Below are 21,795 nucleotides of genomic sequence, written 5' to 3' on the forward strand. Positions count from 1 at the left end.
GGATGTAGAAATTTCAGGAAACATCTCATTGGATCAATTTGTTGGGGCAGTGTGAGTTAGCCAAAGGTGGCTGATAGATTTTGAGATCAGAGTGTTAAATAAGAATATGAATGTTGATGCACACCACAGCCAGGTCCTTTGACCTTGGAGCCAGGTCCACTTATGGCCATTGATGGAGACAAAAGCAGGAATGATCCCATTGTTTATACGTTTCTTGGAGGTGAGATATTGAATTGTGTATTTTATTTTCCTTATGGGTTGGAAAAAAGAACTTCTGGAAGAGTCGACAGATTTTAATTAGTACATTTTTGCATGTTCAGGAAATGATGGCGGAGGTATATTTCAAATCGACACTGACACTGGGAGCATCACAATGCGGGAACCAATAATAGAGGCAGGAACAATTGTTCTTTCAGTCATGGTGAGAGAAAAAATTTGCATTTTTCAAAAGAAAGCCATTCTGTTTTGAATGTTATGTGCAAATAAAAGCTAAATTTTGAAGCCAGTGTATATATTCTCTATGCTCTTAAAAATAAAGTTTCTTTTTTGGCATTCTTTGAAGAACCTTTAACATCCATGGAATCTTTCCATTCCATAAATGATACTTTGGATTAATAAAATGTTCTTCACTCTAAGAAAAAATGGTTCTTTTAGGAACTGTTCACAGAGAGGTTCTTCTGGGAACCAAAACTGGTTCTTCTATGGAATTGCTGCAAAACCCACTTATATTAATGTTGCCATTACTTTGGAGTGAAGTTTCTTCCCCAAACAAATTTTCCCTCTGTCTCCTTAGGCATATCAGAGGGAAAACATTGATCAGTTTGCCACCACTACAGTCACCCTGAAGGTGGTGGATTCTAGCGATTACCCTCCAAAGTTTGTGAAGTCCAGTTATGAAGGCTTTATCTCAGAGGATGCAGGTGTGGACAGCCTGGTGCTGGAGAGCAAAACATCCAACAGAGCCCTCAGAGTACAGGCTACAGATGAAGACTTTTCTAGTGTAAGAACTCAAAGAAACAGCATTTTAATCTGTGTATGTGTTTAATTCAAGATGCAGAGTTAATTTGTAAAGTACATACAAACCGCACAGAGCAGCATTCTAGAAAATTAGTGTAAATCAACCTTTACATAAACATTTGCATTGGTTTTATAAACTTCAAGTCATTCTTTGTCATACATTTTTGCACTGAATTGATTTGTTTGTAAAACCATTCTTATAGAAATCATCACGTTTAATTCAATGTACATCGACAAACAGCATTTTTTATGTAAATCCCTATGTAATGTTTTGATGGAATATTTTGAATTGAATTTTATGTCACATTTTAAATCATTCCTAAAAACATTCTTGCAGAAACTGTTGCCTTAAAATCGATGTTCAAAAACATTCTTTCATAAATCATCTCATTTTATTTCGATATTCATAAAACCATTCTCAAGTAAATTATTGGATTGAATTAAATACTTTGTAAAAAAAAAATGTTTACGTAAATTGTTGCATTGAATTGAATTGTTTGTGAAACTCTCACATTTCATTGAATAATTCCTTTAAAAATCTTGGGTACATTTGTTGCACTGAATTAAATGTTCATAAAACCATTTTAAAAATTTTTTATTGTGAACTGAATTGTTTGTTAAAAATTAAGTATTCATTTGAATTGTCTTAAAAACTATTTCCATTGCAATAAATTCAATGTTCTTAAAACCATTCTAATATTCATAGAAATATTCAGTAAAATGATGCATTAGTTTTACCAACTTGTAATTCATTCTTACATAATTCACACTATATTTACTAATTTGGGGTAAATTAGATTTGATGTTTGTAAAACCCTTTATACATAAATTCTTGGATTGAAATAAATATATTCTAAAATAATTTTTATATAATCACATTGAATTAAATCATTTGTAAAACCACTATTGCATTCAATAAATGTTTAGACCTTACATAAGAGTGTTATTAATGATTAACATAAATGTTTGCTGAATGATGCCTATTATTGTAATATTTCTGGTGTTAAGTGCTGGATTTCTTTCTTTTTTTAGGGCAATAATCCTAACCTCAGATTTGAGATTGTTGATGGCACTGACTTCTCAATCACTGCAGAGGGTTTCATCCTCATGGCGAAGGCGGTTTCCCCAGGCACTGTAAATTTAGAAGTAAGAACTTAATATTTCATTCAACATTTCATGCACTTTAGACTTTAGACTCTAATTGTTGGTGTGTGATTTGAAACATTTATGACCATATTATCTATTGTGACTCAGATGAGGGTGGTTGACAAAACCAATGATGAATCAAGCACCGCTTCTCTTAGTGTCGAGGTCACTCCAGGTAAGACCAGACCAATACTGCACTCTCTCAAGACACCACCTAAATATGACATGTTACAGTCCAATCAGGAATAATCAGAAGAGTGGGCTAATCAGGGTACTTTCTAGACATCATGGCTTTCAGTGAACAGTTTGATCTTTTGGTGATCTTCACAATCACATCAATCCTTTTTCATTCCAAGCCACTGAAGGGAAACTTGCGAGATAGCACAATATGATTGTTTTGGCTCATAAACTGAATTTCAATTGAATGATTCACTTGAATCAGTCAACAGTAAAGCTCTTGACTGGTGACATCGTTTTTCTTCAGGGGTTCCCACTTCCACACCTGCCACAACTATCACGACTTCATCCATTATAACAACAGAGAGCACTGCTAAAACAAAGCTTACAGAAATCACCACTGCCACCTCGCAACCAGATATCACCTCAACTACGCGCCCCAGCACAGGTATACTTATGCTAAGTTAACTAGCATGCTAAATCTTCTGATGTGCTGTGTCATAGGGCATTTTTGAAATGACATACCATCATAGCACACTAAAATATTCATGTATCATCAATCACATGGAATTTGCTCAAGGTTGCATGCTTTATGCTACTGACACTTTTGGAAACTGGCTATAGAGGGCTGCAGTGATGACGTTAGCATCACTCTAGTTCACTGAATAGCATTTGGAATATTGCAGGAAATGAGATCTGTGACAAACAAAGGTTTTGATTCTTTCATGGTTTGTTCACACTAATGAACACAATTCTGAAGCCTAAACACAATCACCAGGAAGCTAATGTAGGTTGTAATCGAACTACACCATGGTTGCATGACTTCAACGTCACTGCTATTAAGCTTCTGAAGACTTTCAGTCTTTACTTAAAATACATTTTCTCTGAAATTTTGAATTATACCTCTGAAAATGACTTTTTCAAGCCAGGTTTCAAGCTTCTTAAAAATCACGAAGTAGTATTACTGAAGTACTTCATGTTGTAGAATGATATCATATTTCAGGCATTTCACCCAAAATCCATTCAGAAAACCCATTGGCTTTGGGATGATGGAACCAGAAGTGCTACAATTCTAACTTGTTTCTTGGTTTTGGCCTACAATAATAGTTAATACATCAGTCCTGCATCAATTGATATGGGTGTGCGCACACAATTCAAAAGCATGTGATTCAAAATTAACGCAACTGTGAAATTGCAGTAAATTCCAGCCATTTGTGTGTATCATTCTAGTAAACTCACTGAAAGTTTCCTAAGTATTTTTAAGTTTTTTCTTCCTCGTGTGTGCTCCAGGGGGACAGCAGGTGAAAATGGGTGAGTTTAGTTCGGGCGATATGGCGGCTGTAGGGGGCTCTTTGGCTGTGGTTATCGTTCTCTGCTTAGTTTGCATTGGACTGATGGTGCACCGCATCAAGGGCCATAACACAGACTGGAAGAAGCTTTCTGAGGCTAGCGTCTTCCAGAGCAAAGTGAGTTTCCATGCAGAAAACTGTTCTCTTTGAGCATCAAACAAATAAATGCTAGTTAAGTTGAAAATTATTTTTACGACTAGTAAATTGTTTGTAAAACTATATAACTATTTATGTATACTATAACATCTTTGGATCAAATTGAATAGTTCATAAAGGAATTCTCACGTTAATTCATATCGAATTAAATTTGTGTCACATTCCAGTGTTTATGAAACCATTCTCACATAAGTTTTTGGGTTGGATTGAATAGTTTTTATTAGTTTGCACCATAGTTTTTGACACTGAATTAAATCATTCATAAAACTATTAATGTTCATACTGATCTCATGTAATTGGTCACATTCAATGTTTATTAAACCATTCGTGTGTAAAATTTCAGATTTAGCTGAACACTCCGTTAATAAAATACATAAATTGTCACCTTCAATACTTAAAACATTTTATGTTAATTTTCTTATTGAATTGAATGGTTCAGAAAAGCTTTATGAAATTTGCCGCATTGAATCAAACCAAATTGTCACGTTCATAAAACCAGTCTTGCATTAATATTTAGACTGAAATGTATAATTCGTAGAAGCATTCTCACATAAATTAATTGAATCAGATTCTGTTATAACATTAACACAACTGTTATAACATTACTTGAAATCTGGTGAACTACTGTATTCCGTTAATGTTAATACTTTATATATATCTAGATCATATTTGAGAGTATTTTTTAATTTATTAAACTTTATTAAATTGTTCAAAAAATGAAGAATGTACAGTAGATTGATACTGAATCAAATTCTCAAGTAACTGGTCATTCAATGTTCATAAAACCATTACTTCAGGTGATCTTCTCCATTAATTGTTAATGGTTTCAATATCTAGAGAATATTTCTGAGAGAAGTTCTTTCTTTCTTCAGCTTGGTGGAGGCTCAGGTGGTCCTAAAGAGGGTGTGCAGTACAGCAATGAGGGCTTCCAACTGGATGATGATTCTGGGAGTGTGAATGGTAAGTTAGCTGCAGACCTGGAGAACAAACTGGAGTCTGGACTAAAGCCGCAGCAGAGACGCGGGTCAGCACAGAAGATGATGACCCCCAGCGCTGTCCTCTTGACCACCAGCAGCCCTCAAGCTGACTCCAGCAGCCTGGCAGAAACCATCGACAGTGAGAAGGAAGTCAAACCAATCCTGACCAAAGAGCGGCGCAGTGAGGAGGGATACAAAGCGGTTTGGTTTAAGCAAGATATCGACCCCAACACCAAAGAGGAAGTGGTCATCATTCCCAACACCGGTGAAGCGGATGGAGACCGTGAGGAGGATGATGACAGCGAGGGTGAAAACAGGCCTGACGTGGATTCTGGTGATGAGGAAGGAGTGTCGTCAGATTTGTAGACTGTTTCTCCCGTGCAACAACTGCAAAACACATGGACTTGAGTTCAGTTCAAATGTTAGACACTTTAGTACAGTAGAAACTTTAAAAGATGTATTATTAGTTAGTTGATTTATGTGTTCTACGGTTTTTACAAATGTTTTCCTTTGTCATATTTCTTACTAAGGCTGAGTATCGTTTAAAAATTTTCGATACCGATAACTTGACTTCGATATAGGTTCCTAAACGATACTTTTTTTGATACCAGTTTTATGAAATCAATCAGCTGGTTGATGTTTATACAGACTCGCATCCTGAGCCACTGCACATAAGAACAAAACATAACCAGCAGAATATGATACCCAGATTACGATACCCAGCCCTATTCCTTTCTGTTGATAGGTCTTAATATGGTAAACAAAATGAATATCATTTTCACTTTCTAGCATTAAAGGTCAACCTGAAATCAAAACTGACCCTGTTTGCTTTCTAAATATATGTTCTTGTTTTTATTGTGAATGATTCAACAGTGCACATTATTTTGAAGGGGAAAAAAGGTCAATCTAAATGTTTCAATGCTGCTCAGAAATCCATCAGATGATGGAAGTTAAATAGGTTGAGAACTGCATTTCATGTGCTGTGTACAAAAACACTTATTAATAGTAAATTCAAATATTTTTGTATAAAATCTATTCTTTGTTGAAAGCAATTTACTGGAAACAAGGAAATAAACAATAATTACTAAAACTGGTGTCATTTATTCTGACACCAAGCAGAATTGCAAATAAATATTTTTTTACTTCTTGGTTTGCTTATAGTTGACTGCATATTACCCAGGGATGATAGAAAGGATTATAATGTTGAAATTGCTGATAATTTGTGACCTGAATAACGAGAAAGTTGCTATAACAACCTCATGATGTGAACTATTTATTTGTGTGTTTGTGACGTTGCAGTGGACTGCTGCCCTTTTACATAATCATGCACAATCATAAATTCTTCTATAACAACTTAGATTAGTTTTAATGATTAACCTAAGAACTGAGATCCGTCTGTGAATGCTGTTTTATTAGTTTGCATGCTATTATATAATGCAAAGAAACACACTGGAACAGATCTTTACAAATGAGTCTGACAAAATCTGTCTTCAAGGGCCATATTTCACCACCCCAAAGCAAAAAATATTTTATTTAAAGAAAATATGGCCTGTGTTTGGGGCATTAAGTCCAACCTTTTGCATTGATCTCTGATCAATTAAAGTGAATCTCTGGTTCACTCACTGATGCATTTATCGCAAAATATTTCTGATGGAACATAGAGCAGAGAGGGAATTTACAATGCAAATCAGATTCTTCAGGACACTCCAACATTCGCTTGCACGATGACCAAAGTTTCACACACAACCACTGCATTCTGTTCAAAGGTATGACAAAAAGGGAAATTTGCAAACAAGCATGCATTGGAAAACTAGACAGAACTCCAAAACACTAAACATCTGCTGAAGAGGAAGAGAAGTGAAGGGAGGAAGAAATTCAGCTCTGATGTTTTCTGAGTTGCTCAAATGCTTATCAGATAAAATGATTAGCAGACGCAGAGTAGATGCACAAACAAAGCCCCATGTGTAAGCCATGTCCCCTGTCTGTCTGTGTGTGTGTGTGCAGATGTTTGTGGTATGTGAGGTGGGTATAGTATATTGCACACAAATTTGTATCAGAAAATAAATACCATTTATCAGTGAGGTTTGTTACTGATCTGTAGGTTATAAATAATGCACTCAGAGCTAATTGCTAATGCATGTACTACATTTGTGGCGTTTTGTCTGTTTAGTCTAAAGCGCTGCAGCAGGAATATGAATCCAATAGTGCCCTCTACTGGAGGGGGTCACTAAACACAGTTTATTCTCATTTCTCTTCTGCATGACACTAAAGGTAGAAAGTGTATTAACAAATTAATTGCTAATGGCCAGATGATATGATCTTTCAAGCAGCCTCAGTAAATAAAAAGGAGAAATAGTAAAAAAAAAAAAAAAAATTCTGCAAATTAATCGCTTAGTTTAAAAAACATTTCTATAACATAATAATAAAAACAAAATATTAAATACAATTTATATCTAGTTTTTCCACTTCTTTCTTTCTGTGACAATTTTGTATATCTACATAATTAATTATATATATATATATATATATATATATATATATATATATATATATATATATATATATAAAATTTTCATGATTTGTATTATAATCCTACAATGAACAATCCCATCCTCACAGAAAAAGCTTTCACTGCATAACACACACACACACACACACGTTTGTTTCTGTGAATTGTGGGGACTCTACATAGGCTCCCATTACTTTAATACTGACCAAACGTTATTTTGTATCCCCTGACCAAACTATAATACTATAGCACATCATATTTTTATTTTTCTTTTTTTATATAAAGAGCGAATAGCTCCATTTTCAGAGACAGTACTAAATGTGTCAAACAAACTCAGTCTGGGGGAAAAAAAATCTTAGAAGTGAACCAAATGTTGGGATGACAGCAAGTCTGCGACCAGGGATGTTATAAATAAGGGAAGTAAAACAAAAATAAAAAATAGGTTTAATAACCAAAGCAACATTCTCACTTGAATTTTGTTTAATTTGATCTACTGAAATAACAAAACAAAACAAAAAACTACAATAACATTTATTAAAAACAATATAGACAAAAAGAGATGGTTTTCTTCTTTCTTCAGATTCCAACAAACTGCAATTAAATCTGAACATTTTACACGTTGATTAGTCGCCCTCTACTGGAGTAAAATACAATAAACGTTTACCAGAGTTGTTGTGCATGTACCCCGAAAACGAGTTTATATATAGCGGAATCACAGTTAAGCTCACTTGAACTCGAACTTGATGTGAATTCGTTTTTTAGGTATGCAACATGGAGCCTGGTCTCAAAAGGAATTTGTTTCTATTTTTTTTTTTTTACATACAAATAGCATTTATAATGCATATTTTATGTAATGTAGCCCTACATATATGTATACTGCATATAGATGTATACATTTAAATACAGAAATGATTAATTGAATATTTATTTATTTCTATCATGTTTTATTGATAGGAATGAACGGGAATCATTAGAAAGTTCTGAGGCGCTCAAAGCCTTATGACGTCACAGAGCGCGTTCGAATAGAACTCGCGGAGTATATAAAGCGCGAGACATTCTTACATTTTTTTGTGGGTTTGTTGTAGTGGTAAGTGAGTTTGCAGCGATGGGACAGCGAGTGACAAAAGTGAGTCCGATTACGGTTGGCGAGGTGTACGATCAACATCCTAGTACACCCCCAAAACCCAGCACCAACACGGAGCTTCAACATCCTCATCCCCGCGATGAGAGCCCTGTTGGTGGTGGAGGAGGAGGAGGAGAGGAAGGAGGAGGAGGAGGAGAGGAAGGGGTAGGAGGAGGAGCAGTAGAGGAACGAGGGGAGGAAGGAGGAGGAGAGGAGGAGGAGGCAAAGGATAGGAAGGAAGAGGAGAAGGAGGCAGAGAGAGTGAAGGAGAAAAGAAAGAGAAAGAAGTGGTGGCGGAGGCTGCGCTCTTTCTTCAGAGCTGGCAAAAAAAACCCAGAGAGCAGCTCAGGTCAGAGAGAGCAGGAGAAGCAGCAGGATCAGGGACAGAAGAGGAAGGTGGCATGGGCAGGAAGAAGTAGTGATGGTACATTACACAGCCATCTTATGAAAACATTTAATACAGCTTTACTTTGATCACATGAAATAACCAAACACAGTATCAAAAATACACATCAGCACTATAACAAAATCAACTTTAAGGCCATGATTAGATCTTTATTCCATGACATGTTAAAACATTACTGTTATATGTTTTAATGTACTAATGTGTGTTAAAAGTCTAAATATTATTATTCAGTCATTAAATAAATTATTGCATAAATGTATTTGAATAGGTTTTAGATTGAATCACTGCTATAGATCAGTGGATTTAATACAGCTTGACACATCACCAGACACTTCTCTCAATGTTTGAAAGTTCGGGTTGTTTTATCTTTTAACAGACTACATCTTCAGTCGCTACACCATTGGTGATCGGCTGGGGAAAGGTGGTTGTGGTGTGGTGTACGAAGGCAGACGTTTGAATGATGATCTTAAAGTAAGCTGATATAAATGACACATTATCAAGCTAGAAAGTGTTTGTTCTTTACTCTTAAAAGTTATTTTTTGTTCATCAGGTGGCTTTGAAATATGTCATGAAGACCCAGCACACTGAATGTATATTCATTGTAAGTACATTGCATTATAAACAATATAAAATGTCTCATATTAACATTAACACAAATCCCTATTTGGGAAACCACCTCCATCTAACCATCCTAAGAACTGTCTGTCTTTTAGCCTGATCATCCGAAACCTCTTCCGAAAGAGATCGCCCTCACCATCCTGGCGAACAAAGGTCCCAGGGTGCCAGAAATAATCAGGCTGCTGGACTGGACGGACCACCCTGACCACTTCGTCATGGTCCTCGAATGTCCCTCTCCCTGTGAGAATCTCGTGAAGTTCATCAGGCGTCACGGTGGAAGACTAAAGGAAGAAACAACACGGCAGATCATGTGGCAGACGGCTCACGCAGCAAACATGTGCCACCTCCGTGGAGTGCTCCACCGTGACGTCAAACTTGACAACCTTTTGATAAACAGGGAGACATCCGTAGTCAAGCTGATTGACTTCGGATGTGGGGACATTTTGAGGAGGACACCATACAGGTCATATTCTGGTATGTATGATATAGTTCATTTCTCCTAATAGATACAGAACAATCATGCTGCATTAAAGCAAACTTACACATACAATCTCCTCTCTCCTCCAGGCACAGCAATGTACTCCCCTCCAGAGTACCACAGCAGGGGGAAGTACTACGGCGGGCCGGCGACGGTCTGGTCACTAGGGATTGTGATGTTCACAATGTTGTGTGGACGCTTCCCTAATGACTATGACCTGTTCCTCCTGCAGTGCAAGCACTGGTCCAAACCCGGCCTGTCAAAAGGTGAGATCTTCATCACAAAAAATTAATAACTAACATCTTACAGCTTAGAATAAATAACATGATCAAACAGAGCAAATTTAAATTAATTTAAGGTGTAAAGTTTAATGTTATCAAATGTCCTTCATGTCTTCCTGCACAGAATGCTGTGACCTCCTCAGGGCTCTCCTGCATGAGAAGCCAAGCCGGAGACTAGGTCTGGGGCGAATCATGTCCCACAACTGGTTTAAGGTAGTGAATCTAGGATCAGCTCTAAAGAATTAATATCCTCATGAGTCATTACAAAGAACCAAAACGTCAAACATTATTTTTTTCTGTTTTGTTTCAGGTCATCTCATAAGACCACTCCAGCTGGCGTCTCTTGTGCAGCTTTGCGTCTTGCGGGCTGCAGCAGTAGATGCTTCCATCCCTCCTCTCGCCTTTGCGTCTTGCGGGGCGAGAAAGCCTTGTGTAGCGTCTTGCACCTTGGCTTGAGGAAGCAATATTTGCGTCTGGCGGTACTGCTTCCGGAGGGATGTGTACATACTCTATATCTGTACATACTTCTTTTGGTTTCCCCATCATGGCCACTCCATTCCTGAGCTTCCTGCCTCCGCTGTCCAAATGCCAGAGCTCAGTCTTCACCTCCATAGTGATGCCAGAGGTTCCTGTTATAGCAGCCACAGGGGTGCTTTCACTGACACCTGGTCTACAAACTTCAAATCTGAAATAAAGAAAAAAACAATTTTAATTAATGTTTTAATTTAGTCATTTAGCAGATGCTTCAATCCAAAGCATTTCACAAACGGGGAACATCAAAAACAATTTATCATACAAATCTCAATAATACTCACAAGACCAAAATAGCCAATTTCAGTCAGAGGTAAGTCAAAATTAGAAGAGAAAATGTAGGTAAGTAAAAATGAGAAACTGTGTCAGAATTTATTTACATGAAGTTCATTTTGGCATCAAGAAATAGAGAGAACATGATATCAAAAAACATAAAGTCATATTCCTTAGGTAAATAGGTTTAAAATATTTTAAAAGATGGTAAGACAAATATGTAACGTTGATTTGTCCTTGTATATCAGCAGCATGCTACAGTATATAATAATAGCATGTGTACAGAAATGCAGGACATCATGGTATTGAAGTCAAACATGATAAGATATTATATGGCTTCAGAAGAGGCTGTATGCACTGTTTTATGGTATGTTTTTGACCTTTCATATCTTCTGAATATCTTTATATGGCAGAAATAACAGTGTTGGGGGTAACACATTACAAGTAATGCAAGTTACGTGATTACTTTTAAAGTAACAATGTACACTCAAAAAAAAAAATGCTGGATTAAAAACAACCCAACTCGAGTTATTTGATGCAATTTTATTTTTATTTTATTTCATTATGCGCAACGCTGACCTCATACGTCTTTCCTCCCGAGAAAACCTTATTCAAAGTTGTGTGAAAATCTTGGGATTGTCTGTTCTGATTGTTATTTGGTCTTAATTTGCTTTAATCATTTGTCTCTTTCACTCCAGACTGAATGAAGAAGCCTTAGATCACGATGATGGAGCAGATCTTCTGCCTGCTTTTGAAAAAGCTGTATGAAAACTGTAAAACTGTGAAAAGTATGACCTCTAAAGGTTTGTCATTTAAACCCTAGTATTTATTTTTGCTTCAAATTGTCTGTCTTTTTATCTCAGAGTGATGGAAACTCATCTGCGGGAGCAGAAGGACACTTATGAGAGTCAATTAGAAGCTCTGGTCTTCAAAAACGAACATTTAAACAAAGATTATTTTGGATAGATATTGGCATAAGGATATGATGTCACACTCCAGGGCTTCTGTTTTAAATACACTACTAGTTTGGAATAATTCACATTTTTGAATGAAGTCTCTTCTGCAAAAATACAGTAAAAGCAGTCATATTGTGAAATATGACCATTTAAAATAACTGTTTTCTATTCAAATGTTATAAATTATCATTTATTTATATGGTGGCAAAGCTGAATTTTCAGCAGCCAGTTTTTTGAAATAGAAGTATCTTGTAATGTTTTAAATGTATTTTCTGTCACTTTTAATTAATTTAATGCATCTTTGCAGAATAAAATAATTAATTTCTTTTTTAGTCTTACCTACTCCAGACTTTTGGGAGTGTATCACTTTTTTTTTTTTTTACATAAAATATAAAGCAGCACAACCGTTTCTACAATATAATAAGAAATGTTTCTTGAGTAGCAACATTTCAGAATGATTTCTGAAGGATCATCTGACACTGAAGACTGCAGTGACGTTGATGAAAATTCAGCTTTGATCACAGGAATAAATTACACTTTAAAATAGAAAATATATATATTTTTTATCAAATAAATGCAGCCTTGGTGAGCAAAACAGATTATTATCCAAATTTTTTAGAAGTAGTTTATATGAATAAATAATGTTACATTCCGAATTATATCTGTTCAGATTTTTTCACTTGCGCTAGGACCAATTCTGGTCATGTTTGCATTTCTTAAATTGTATGTGGCAGCAATAATAAAGGAGTTATCAAGGAGTGTTGGTGTTGGTGTTAGAGTCATTTATTTAAGCTACTGTATATGGGCCATGAGATGTCATCTCATTTGGTTTCATTTATAAGAGCCCTTAGATTCTGGTTGTTTTTTGGTTTTGAAGATTGTGAAAATCCTTAACTCGTTTACACCCACAGATGATTTTGAATGTCGCATCGTCCTTTTTCCGAAAAGTGCAGGTAGGTTTTTTCTTTTTTAAAGATGTATACTAGCATCTAGAATTTTTGGGGTAAATTTTTTTTAATGCTTTTAAAAGAAGTCTTTTTGACTTTTCGCATTTGACCTCTAACCTCTGACCTTAGTGATATCAGGACCAGTGGATCAGGATGCGTCTGTGCTGACCTGAATGCATCATGGAAACACTGCACAGTAGATGAATTATTAATATAAACTCATTTGTATATTCTTAGATTTATTTATAAAGATTTGAATGACTTGTATTTGGAATAACTACTGTTTAAATGATAAATCTTTTAGAATAGCTTTTTTAAGATCAGCTGTGAACAAACACCCTAAAATATATTTTTAAAACCCCAAACCAACCTCAAATGTTCAGTTGGTTCAATTTGGTAAATCCTAAATTATTGTCACAAATTGCTCTTCCGTTGAATTTTTTTTTATAAATCAGAAATCAATAAACACAACTGCCAAATGAGTACTCCTCTCTTCACTCTTAGCACTTCACCATCGCTCTCACAATGTGCCATGGAAATGCAATATTGATGATGGTGAATCCTCACAGGACTAGAGATGGAAACCTCTAGAACTAATCTAGCAATCAGTAATCTCAGTCCCACAGGATGCATTCCTCAAACGTGTTGGGTATGATTCACCATTTCACAGGTGCATCTCAATAAATTAGAAGTTGGAATTAAATTAGTCTGGGAAAAGTTCATTTATTTCAGTAATTCAACAAATAATTGTGAAACTCCTGCATTAAACCAATTCAGTGCACACAGACTGAAGTAGCTTAAGTCTTTGATTCTTTTAATTGTGATGATTTTGGCTCACATTTAACAAAAATCCACCAATTCACGATCTAAAAAAAGGGTTTTATAAATTTTTTTAAAAAAAAATGGCATTTTATCATTGGAACTAAGCACATTTCCCCAATTTTTCTTTACGAAAATATTTTCTTTTGAATTTAATAAAAATTACCAGAATTTTCAGTGATCATTGCTTATTCTCCTTATTCTAATGTAGTCATGAAAATCTTCAGGATTGTGTATGTACGTATATATATACATATATACATATATATATATATATATATATATATATATATATATATATATATATATATATATATATATATAAAACTATTGTTATAATACATGAAAAGTTATATGGATTGAGAATATATGACAATTTTCAAAAATCATGTTTTTTCTTTGTGCATTCCAATTAATCCCAATCAAACTGCAGTTGGGTTACAAATAACAAACAAACAAACAAACAGAAGAAATTAATAAAATACAGCCAACTTACACAATAAAACAAAACAAAAAACATGGAAAACATTTCTTATGTTAATGAAAATTAAAAAACTTTTTTTTTTGCATAAATATAATTTGTAAATCGCGTTGGATAAAAGCGTCTGCTAAATTACTAAATATAAATGTGTGTGTGTGTGTGTATGTGTGTGTGTGTGTGTGTGTGTGTTTGTGTGTGTGTGTGTGTGTGTGTATATATATCAGATATTTTCCAGTCAGGGATTTTAGAAGCCCTTGCAGATGTCGAAAGCTCAAATATTGATCATCAGGAGGATATTATAACGCACATCCGATTGTGTCTCTGGGGGCTCAGATGGATGCAGGAGAGAGAGAGAGAGAGAGAGAGAGAGAGAGAGAGAGAGAGAGAGAGAGAGAGAGAGAGAGAGAGAGAGAGAGCTTCATGACGTCACAGCAGCTCCGCTCGGTGTTCAGGCTCTCCTCCGTCTCTCTCCATCAAAACAGTCCTCTCCTCCGTGAATCTGGTGTTTTCTGGCGGAAATGGCCTCGCAGGAGGAGTCCTCGCAGCCCAGCGACACTCTGACGACCCTCAAAACCGAGTCCGAGACGCTGAAGACGAAGCTGGAGGAAGAGAGAGCCAAGCTGCACGATGTCGAGCGTAAGAGCGTGTGTGTCTGTGTGTTAATGAAGACATATGTCAGGATCATGGCTGTCGTTATGAAGCGCGATGTTTACAGGCAGTCTGATAAATTGGAGCATCAGCTTAGATAAACTGATCAGGTTTCACTAAGACGATGATGATGATGATGATGGCGACAAGGAGCGATTAATTTTCCGTTCAGCATCACATTATAGTATTCCTAGAAACAAGCCAATCTTTACAATAATATGTGTTATTTTAGTATTGTTTAAATGCTATTATCGTATTAATATGAATTCGTGCTTAGTTATATATTTTCCGTTTTTATTCGTTTTTATTATGTGCTTTTGTCATTTTTAATTAGTTTCTCTTTTAGTTGTCAAAGTAACATTTCTGATTCTAAGTTTTTAATGTAACGTTTACATTTTATTTGATTTAAGCTATTTTTGATTACTTTAACAACAGTAACACTGCTAAAAATGACAATTTGTTAAATGTTTTTTAATTTATTTATTTTTATTAAGTTATTTTGTTTTATATATTTACATTTATTATTATAATTATTTAGGATTTTTACATTTATTTTATTTATTTGCATTTTTATTGTATATACATTTTTAATTTTTAATTTTTAATTAAATTTTAAATTTATATACATTTTATTAATATGTATTACCTTTTGTTAGTGTGTTCATTTATTATTTATATTTTTTTAAAGGCTTGTTCACTAATGGTTTGATAAGGAGCAGTTATTACTGCCAGCAAAATGTAGTAATGTAGAAATCTGCAGCCATGTTCTTGAAGGAAAAAAAAACAGGAAATAAGCAAAATGTTGTGGTTTTTGATCAGTACATCAAGTGGCAGAGAAGATCGAGGCTTTGGGTCAGTTTGTCATAAAGACCAGACGAACCCTGAAAGGCCATGGAAATAAAGTCCTGTGTATGGACTGGTGTAAAGACAAGAGGAGAATCGTCAGCTCATCTCAGGTCAGTCTATAAAGCATACATCAAATATATCACGTATTGATCTCTCTCATTTATATCATCAATAATAATTTAATTTTCTTCTGTATTTTAGGATGGAAAGGTGATTGTATGGGATGCCTTTACAACAAATAAGGTAAAATTTTCTCAGATTCTGTTTCTGATTTTTAATATAATTTAACCAATAATAAGTGTTTTTTAATGGAATTTGCATATTACTATATTAATACATATATTTGCATTTTATTTTATTTTTTGAAATTTTGTTGAGTGTTTTTGGATTTTTTTTCTTAGGTTTTATTTTTATTAAGTTTGCATATTTTCATTTATTTTTATTTAGTTTAAGTTAATTAAAAACTAAAGATAGGCTAAATGAAAATAATTGCCTTACAGTTTAGCTGAAATAAAAAATGTTTTATTATTGTGCATTTATTATTTTCATTTATTGTGCTTATTTATTTTTTTATTTTTCAAGATTTATTTTTATGTTTTTGTATTTTAGATTTAATCACCATGCTTTTAATATATTTTTATATATGAAATGTTTTGACAGGAGCATGCAGTGACTATGCCCTGCACGTGGGTCATGGCCTGTGCTTACGCCCCCTCTGGATGTGCAGTGGCTTGTGGGTAAGTCTCTGGGCTCTACGGCTTCTTTCTAAACATCTCACTAAACATTATGTTTCTCTTTGAGCAATAAAAATCTGCCATTTCTAGGCTAGAAAGCTTTTAGGTGCTTTAGGTGTTTTTAGGAAACTATATTTTGTATTGTAGTTCCATTTAGTACCACTAGTCGTCACACGCTTTAAACTGTAATTACAAGTCTAGTAAGTGCAAAATATCCTTGCTGGATAGAACCAAAAATATGGAGATAATATTAGTGGAGAATTGCTTGCTTACTTCATCTTTATGCTCACTTGATTTATTTTATTAAAGGTGTTGTATCTATATTTCTAAAGCATAAAAATTGCACGATATGTTTGCAAATATTTAGGAAACATACTAAGTTCACATCTCAGAAAAAACAACTATACAGCCAGTTATTATACTTTGAAATGTGCGTTCTGTGTCACAATGTCTGTTTTTGTTTTGGTCTGTGTGACTCCGCCCACTCTACGGATTCACCCTATCGGATTTCAACACCCTGGGTCGCCATGTTGGCGGGAAACGAAGTGTAATGCAGCCATGGAAGCAAGCAGATTCTACCCGACCTACAAAACATTATAATTAATCTAAAAAGCTCTATGAACAGAGAAATATTTAAGCATGCATAAATTAACGCCAATGTTTTAAATTTGAACTGCAGTACCAATTCACAACCACTAGTCAATATTACATACTGCACCTTTAACGGATATGTTGTTTCACAGTGGGTTGGACAATAAGTGCTCTGTGTACCCTCTATCCTTGGACAAGAACGAAAACCTTGCCGCCAAGAAGAAATCAGTGGCCATGCACACCAACTACCTGTCCGCATGCTGCTTTACTAACTCAGATATGCAGGTAAGCTTGAAAACATGGTGAAATAATGAAACAGTGTTTTGTATTTTACTGACTGTGCTGTGTTTTGGGTTTGCGTTAGATCCTGACATCTAGCGGTGACGGCACGTGTGCTCTTTGGGATGTAGAGAGCGGTCAGATGCTGCAGAGCTTCCATGGACACGCGGCTGATGTGTTGTGTCTGGATCTGGCCCCTTCTGAGACCGGAAACACATTCGTGTCAGGGGTGGGAACTGAGCTGCTGATACTTAACACAAGCCACACAAATCCTCTATTGACAAACTAGTGTCAAGCATTAACTAAGTAAACATGAGATGGTAATCGACCCTATTAACTTTCTTAAAGGGATAATTCACCCAAAAATAAAAATGTTTCCTCCACTGAATAAAAAACCCTCACAACTCTGACAAACCCGCAATCCTGATTTTTTTTTTTCTCTCAGAATTGCATTATAAAAACTCTGAGCTGTGAGCTGTCCAATTCTGAGGGGGAAATAATAATATGTTTATATCTCACAATTTTGACTTGATAACTCGCAATTGCATGCTATAAAGTCAGAATTACGAGAGATAGACACAACTGCAAGAAACTCACAATTCTAAGAAAAAAATGTCAGAATTGTATGTTTATTTAAAATGCAATTCTGAATTGTGACTATTTCTTAGAATTGCAAATTTACTTCATGCAGTTCTGAGAAAAAAGTCAGAATTGCGAGTTTATATCTCACAAATCTGACTTTATAACTCGTAACTGTGAGTTCATATATATCGCGATTTAAACTTGCAATTGTGAGAAAAACAGTCAGAATTGTGAGATAAAAAAATCGCAATTACCTTTCCTTTTTTTATTCGGTAGAAATGGGCTTTTACTGTATACCCTCAGGCCATCAAATATGTAGGTGTAGGTCCTTTGTAATTCATAAAATGCAAGTCAGCGTGTGTCTGTTTTGAGAATAAAAGAGGCATCAGGTAATGCTAAATTAATACCCGCTGCTCATGACAAAATATTGAGATCTTATGAAGCAAAATGATCAGTCTGTGCAAGAAACTAAAAGTTATTTACAACAGTATTACCTGTAATACAGAGCCAGCAGTCCAGACAGATGTCTGGTTTGCGAACAAATCATTTGTTTGAACTAGTTTCCTAAATTGGACTGAACCACTGAAGCAGTTTGTGGCTTGAGTAGCACAGCACAGCACAACACACACACAAACACAATAGAGCTATTAACATGCCTGTGCAGTGACCCGCATGTTCTCATGTCTCTCAGGGCTGCGATAAGAAGGCTTGCGTGTGGGACATGCGCACGGGACAGTGCATCCAGTCTTTTGAGACCCATGAATCAGACATCAACAGTGTGCGGTAAGTGTCCCCTGGCCTCTTTTCCCTTCAGGTTTGTCAAAGCAAAAAAAATCACAAAGTGGATTGAGTGACATTTAAGGCCTTTACAGCACTGGTCAATATTTATAGTCTGTGTAAATACTCGAAATGTCACGAGAGACCATAAAGGCCCGGAAGAGTGCTAACAGGGCCTCAGCCGATCTGACTTATCTTAAAAGGGGTTTTGGCAGGACCTTCATGTAGTGTTTGCTGAGTGACTGCTCATGTTTTATTATCGCTGCAGGTACTATCCAAGCGGAGATGCTTTCGCTTCAGGCTCAGATGACGCTACTGTGAGTCTTTTACCATCTTGCATATTTTTCAAATGATAACTTTCGAAAGATTGGAAGCATTTTAATTTTTGAATGTTTTTTAATAAATCTCTTATGCTTGCAAAGGCTGCGTTTATTTGATCTGAAATAGATTAAAAACTGTAATATTGAAAAATATTATCAAAATGTGAAAAAGTAATTTCCTATTTGAATTTATTTTAAAATGTAATTTATTCTTGTGATGCCAAACTGAATTTACAGCTTCATTACAGTGGTTCAGTCTCATATGTCACATGATCCGTTCTAATAATTAATTCTAATAAATCATTGTTCTTGTTATTATCATTGTGTTTGCAGTTTTTAAATAGAATATTTTGTCATTTTTGATTAATTTAATGCATATTTGCTGAATAAAGGCATTAATTTCTATTAAAAAAGACGTACAACTGTTTTCAACACTGATAATAATATAAATGATTTTCGAGGGGTAAATCTAAATATTAGAAATATTTCAGAAGGATCATGTGACACTGAAAACTGGAGTTATGATGCTGAAAATGCAGCTTTGATCAGATATAAATTGCATTTTTAAAGATATTCTAATAGAAAACTTATTTATACTGTATTTCTGAGCACTAAAATGCGGCTTGGTGAGCAGAAGAGACTTAGTTAAAAACAAAAATATTGTAATGTTTCCAAACTTTTGACAGGTACTTTTGACTGTAGTTAAAAAATACATATATTTGTTAATTCTAACTTTATTTTCTATACTTACAGTGTCGTCTCTATGACCTGAGGGCAGACAGAGAGGTGGCGATTTATTCCAAAGAGAGCATCATATTCGGAGCTTCTAATGTGGATTTCTCCTTCAGCGGTAAGAACTGACACTATTTGAAATATTAACTTATTACAAGTAATATTTTATGTTGTACAACCAGTCAGGATACAGTACTGTATACAATAATGTAATGCACACAATATGGAGCTTATATTATGACAAAACTAATTGAATTTGTATTGTGTGTCATGAAAGTGTAATTTAACAAAACTAAATATTATGTGGCATTTAAAATAGTTTTTTTTTTTTTGCTTGAATGTTAAACATTTGAAATTCGACACAACTGAATATTTTTTCAGACATGTATTTTAAAACTTTTGTTTTGAAATCTTAGACTGCAAATATCCAGTTTTTAAAAATACAGTATACTAACCTAACATAGAACTATAAACCATACGTTTTTAAGAATCACTTAGGCTACTTCTAGAATTCATGATCAGGTAGATCTTAAACCGCACGTTCATGGCAGAAAACTACTAATTGGCCAAAATGCTTCGTTTGACTTTTCAGAGAACATCTACTCTTCTATCTCTGACCTACTTCCTATATTCAGAATTTCTGCGCATTGAATTTTAGAATACTGAAATTAATGTTCCGAATTTCCTCTTCATCTTGAAAACTTTTTTCAGATTTCAGAACCAAAAAGTTTACAATTTGACACTTGTGTTAAGTTTCAAATGTTTGATATTCAAGTTCAAAAAAATCTAATTCAGAACTATGTTAAATGCTACATAATATTCAGTTTTGTTAAATGACACTTGTCAATAATTCACATTCTCCAAATTTAATTACTTTTGTCCTATTATAAGCTCCATACACAACACTCAATTTCCAGGATGATGAATAAACAATATCAACCACATTTTTTTTATTGTATCCTTCTATACTGAATATATATATATATATACAGTACTGACCAAAAGTTTGGACACACCTTCTCATTCAAAGAGTTTTCTTTATTTTCATGACTATGAAATTGTAGAGTCACACTGAAGGCATCAAAACTATGAATTAACATATATATATATATATATATATATATAGTGTTTTTTTTTCTTTTTCTTTAGCAGAATAACCAAGATTGATTTGCTCTTTGAAGAAGCTTGTTGTTTATGCTATGCTAATATCTTTTGGCAGGGAGGCTGCTGTTTGGAGGCTACAATGACTACACCATCAACGTGTGGGACGTTTTAAAGGGAACCCGTGTGTCCATCTTGTTTGGACATGAGAACAGAGTTAGCACCCTCCGCGTTTCTCCAGACGGAACAGCGTTCTGCTCGGGATCCTGGGATAACACATTACGGGTCAGTGCACAAAAATCTCTTAGTTTACCAAGTGTTGTAATGAAAGTCTCACATCTGTTCTGTCTTTCTCCAGATCTGGGCCTGAATGTTGACTGAAACTCCGACTGCTTGTGTTTGATGTTTGGCACGATCAGATTTCTCACTTTTCTCACCGCAGCTGGAGTCAAGGATTCACCGTAATAGTGGGTTGAGTGCAGCAGAGTATATGATACAGAGGGACATCCAACTCTAATCAACACATGGTGTGCTGGGAATTATGGGATAGACTTGGGTGATATCGATGGCTTCTGTTTCTATGACAGCGACTACCCCTCTATTTTGGCATTCTAGTTTATGTGTATGAATGTGTGAATATGCAAGCTAGCAGATTTAGTTATGCTCTTTTACTTATAATGGTCTGGCTTTCATTCAATTATTACACCACTATAGTTGTTCTTTCTTACTGTAGCAAAGTTTATATACTATAATATCATATAGATTGTCATGCAGATATCCCTACACCAAATAAATGGATTTTAAATGCTGAAACCTATGTGGGGTCTCTTTATTTCATAATGTCCATTTCATGAAGTTGTTGTTAGTTCAGTCTTATTTAAACAATTATTTTTATTACGTAGTATTCTATTAACATGAAATGTATAATACATAAAATAACT

At 34.9% G+C, this 21,795-nt stretch overlaps 3 protein-coding genes and 1 long non-coding RNA gene across 5 annotated transcripts; all 4 read left to right on the forward strand.

The window, feature by feature from the left end:
* Window positions 1-266: 266 nt before the first annotated feature.
* LOC132125371 (cadherin-related family member 5-like) lies at window positions 267-5,419 on the forward strand. Of its 2 annotated transcripts, XM_059536747.1 has the most exons (7): window positions 267-421; window positions 794-1,000; window positions 2,050-2,163; window positions 2,272-2,338; window positions 2,648-2,788; window positions 3,631-3,806; window positions 4,718-5,419. In XM_059536747.1, exons 1-7 carry the CDS (start codon window positions 374-376, stop codon window positions 5,186-5,188), a joined length of 1,224 nt encoding a protein of 407 aa, XP_059392730.1. In that variant the 5' UTR covers window positions 267-373; the 3' UTR covers window positions 5,189-5,419. The 2 variants fall into 2 exon arrangements, with proteins under 2 accessions (XP_059392730.1, XP_059392731.1); XM_059536748.1 differs by lacking the exon at window positions 2,648-2,788.
* Window positions 5,420-8,436: 3,017 nt separating this feature from the next.
* LOC132124778 (serine/threonine-protein kinase pim-1-like) lies at window positions 8,437-10,828 on the forward strand. The gene is made up of 8 exons (XM_059535929.1): window positions 8,437-8,572; window positions 8,663-8,878; window positions 9,237-9,331; window positions 9,411-9,461; window positions 9,574-9,952; window positions 10,046-10,222; window positions 10,362-10,450; window positions 10,548-10,828. Exons 1-8 carry the CDS (start codon window positions 8,437-8,439, stop codon window positions 10,557-10,559), a joined length of 1,155 nt encoding a protein of 384 aa, XP_059391912.1. The 3' UTR covers window positions 10,560-10,828.
* A 3,819-nt stretch (window positions 10,829-14,647) lies between these two features.
* On the forward strand, window positions 14,648-21,667 carry LOC132125207 (guanine nucleotide-binding protein subunit beta-5a). Its single transcript, XM_059536491.1, has 11 exons — window positions 14,648-14,880; window positions 15,712-15,848; window positions 15,940-15,981; window positions 16,399-16,475; window positions 17,216-17,348; window positions 17,428-17,571; window positions 18,616-18,707; window positions 18,970-19,018; window positions 19,775-19,871; window positions 20,973-21,139; window positions 21,213-21,667. Exons 1-11 carry the CDS (start codon window positions 14,763-14,765, stop codon window positions 21,222-21,224), a joined length of 1,068 nt encoding a protein of 355 aa, XP_059392474.1. The 5' UTR covers window positions 14,648-14,762; the 3' UTR covers window positions 21,225-21,667.
* LOC132125208 (uncharacterized) lies at window positions 17,578-18,120 on the forward strand. The gene is made up of 2 exons (XR_009426868.1): window positions 17,578-17,848; window positions 17,913-18,120. It is a non-coding gene; the product is annotated as an uncharacterized LOC132125208 (long non-coding RNA).
* Window positions 21,668-21,795: the final 128 nt, after the last annotated feature.

This window comes from Carassius carassius, chromosome 43 (assembly GCF_963082965.1).
Source record: "Carassius carassius chromosome 43, fCarCar2.1, whole genome shotgun sequence".
NCBI classification, from domain to species: Eukaryota; Metazoa; Chordata; class Actinopteri; order Cypriniformes; family Cyprinidae; genus Carassius; species Carassius carassius.

Coding starts and splice junctions, on each gene's coding strand:
- LOC132125371 (XM_059536747.1), top strand. CDS start 374: ATGCGGGAACCAATAATAGAGGCAGGAACAATTGTTCTTTCAGTCATG. Junction 1,001..2,049: donor CAGATGAAGACTTTTCTAGT/GTAAGAACTCAA, acceptor TTCTTTTTTTAG/GGCAATAATCCTAACCTCAG. Junction 3,807..4,717: donor CTAGCGTCTTCCAGAGCAAA/GTGAGTTTCCAT, acceptor TTCTTTCTTCAG/CTTGGTGGAGGCTCAGGTGG.
- LOC132124778 (XM_059535929.1), top strand. CDS start 8,437: ATGGGACAGCGAGTGACAAAAGTGAGTCCGATTACGGTTGGCGAGGTG. Junction 9,332..9,410: donor GTTTGAATGATGATCTTAAA/GTAAGCTGATAT, acceptor TTTGTTCATCAG/GTGGCTTTGAAATATGTCAT. Junction 9,953..10,045: donor ACCATACAGGTCATATTCTG/GTATGTATGATA, acceptor TCTCTCCTCCAG/GCACAGCAATGTACTCCCCT.
- LOC132125207 (XM_059536491.1), top strand. CDS start 14,763: ATGGCCTCGCAGGAGGAGTCCTCGCAGCCCAGCGACACTCTGACGACC. Junction 16,476..17,215: donor GGATGTGCAGTGGCTTGTGG/GTAAGTCTCTGG, acceptor GTTGTTTCACAG/TGGGTTGGACAATAAGTGCT. Junction 19,019..19,774: donor CAGGCTCAGATGACGCTACT/GTGAGTCTTTTA, acceptor CTATACTTACAG/TGTCGTCTCTATGACCTGAG.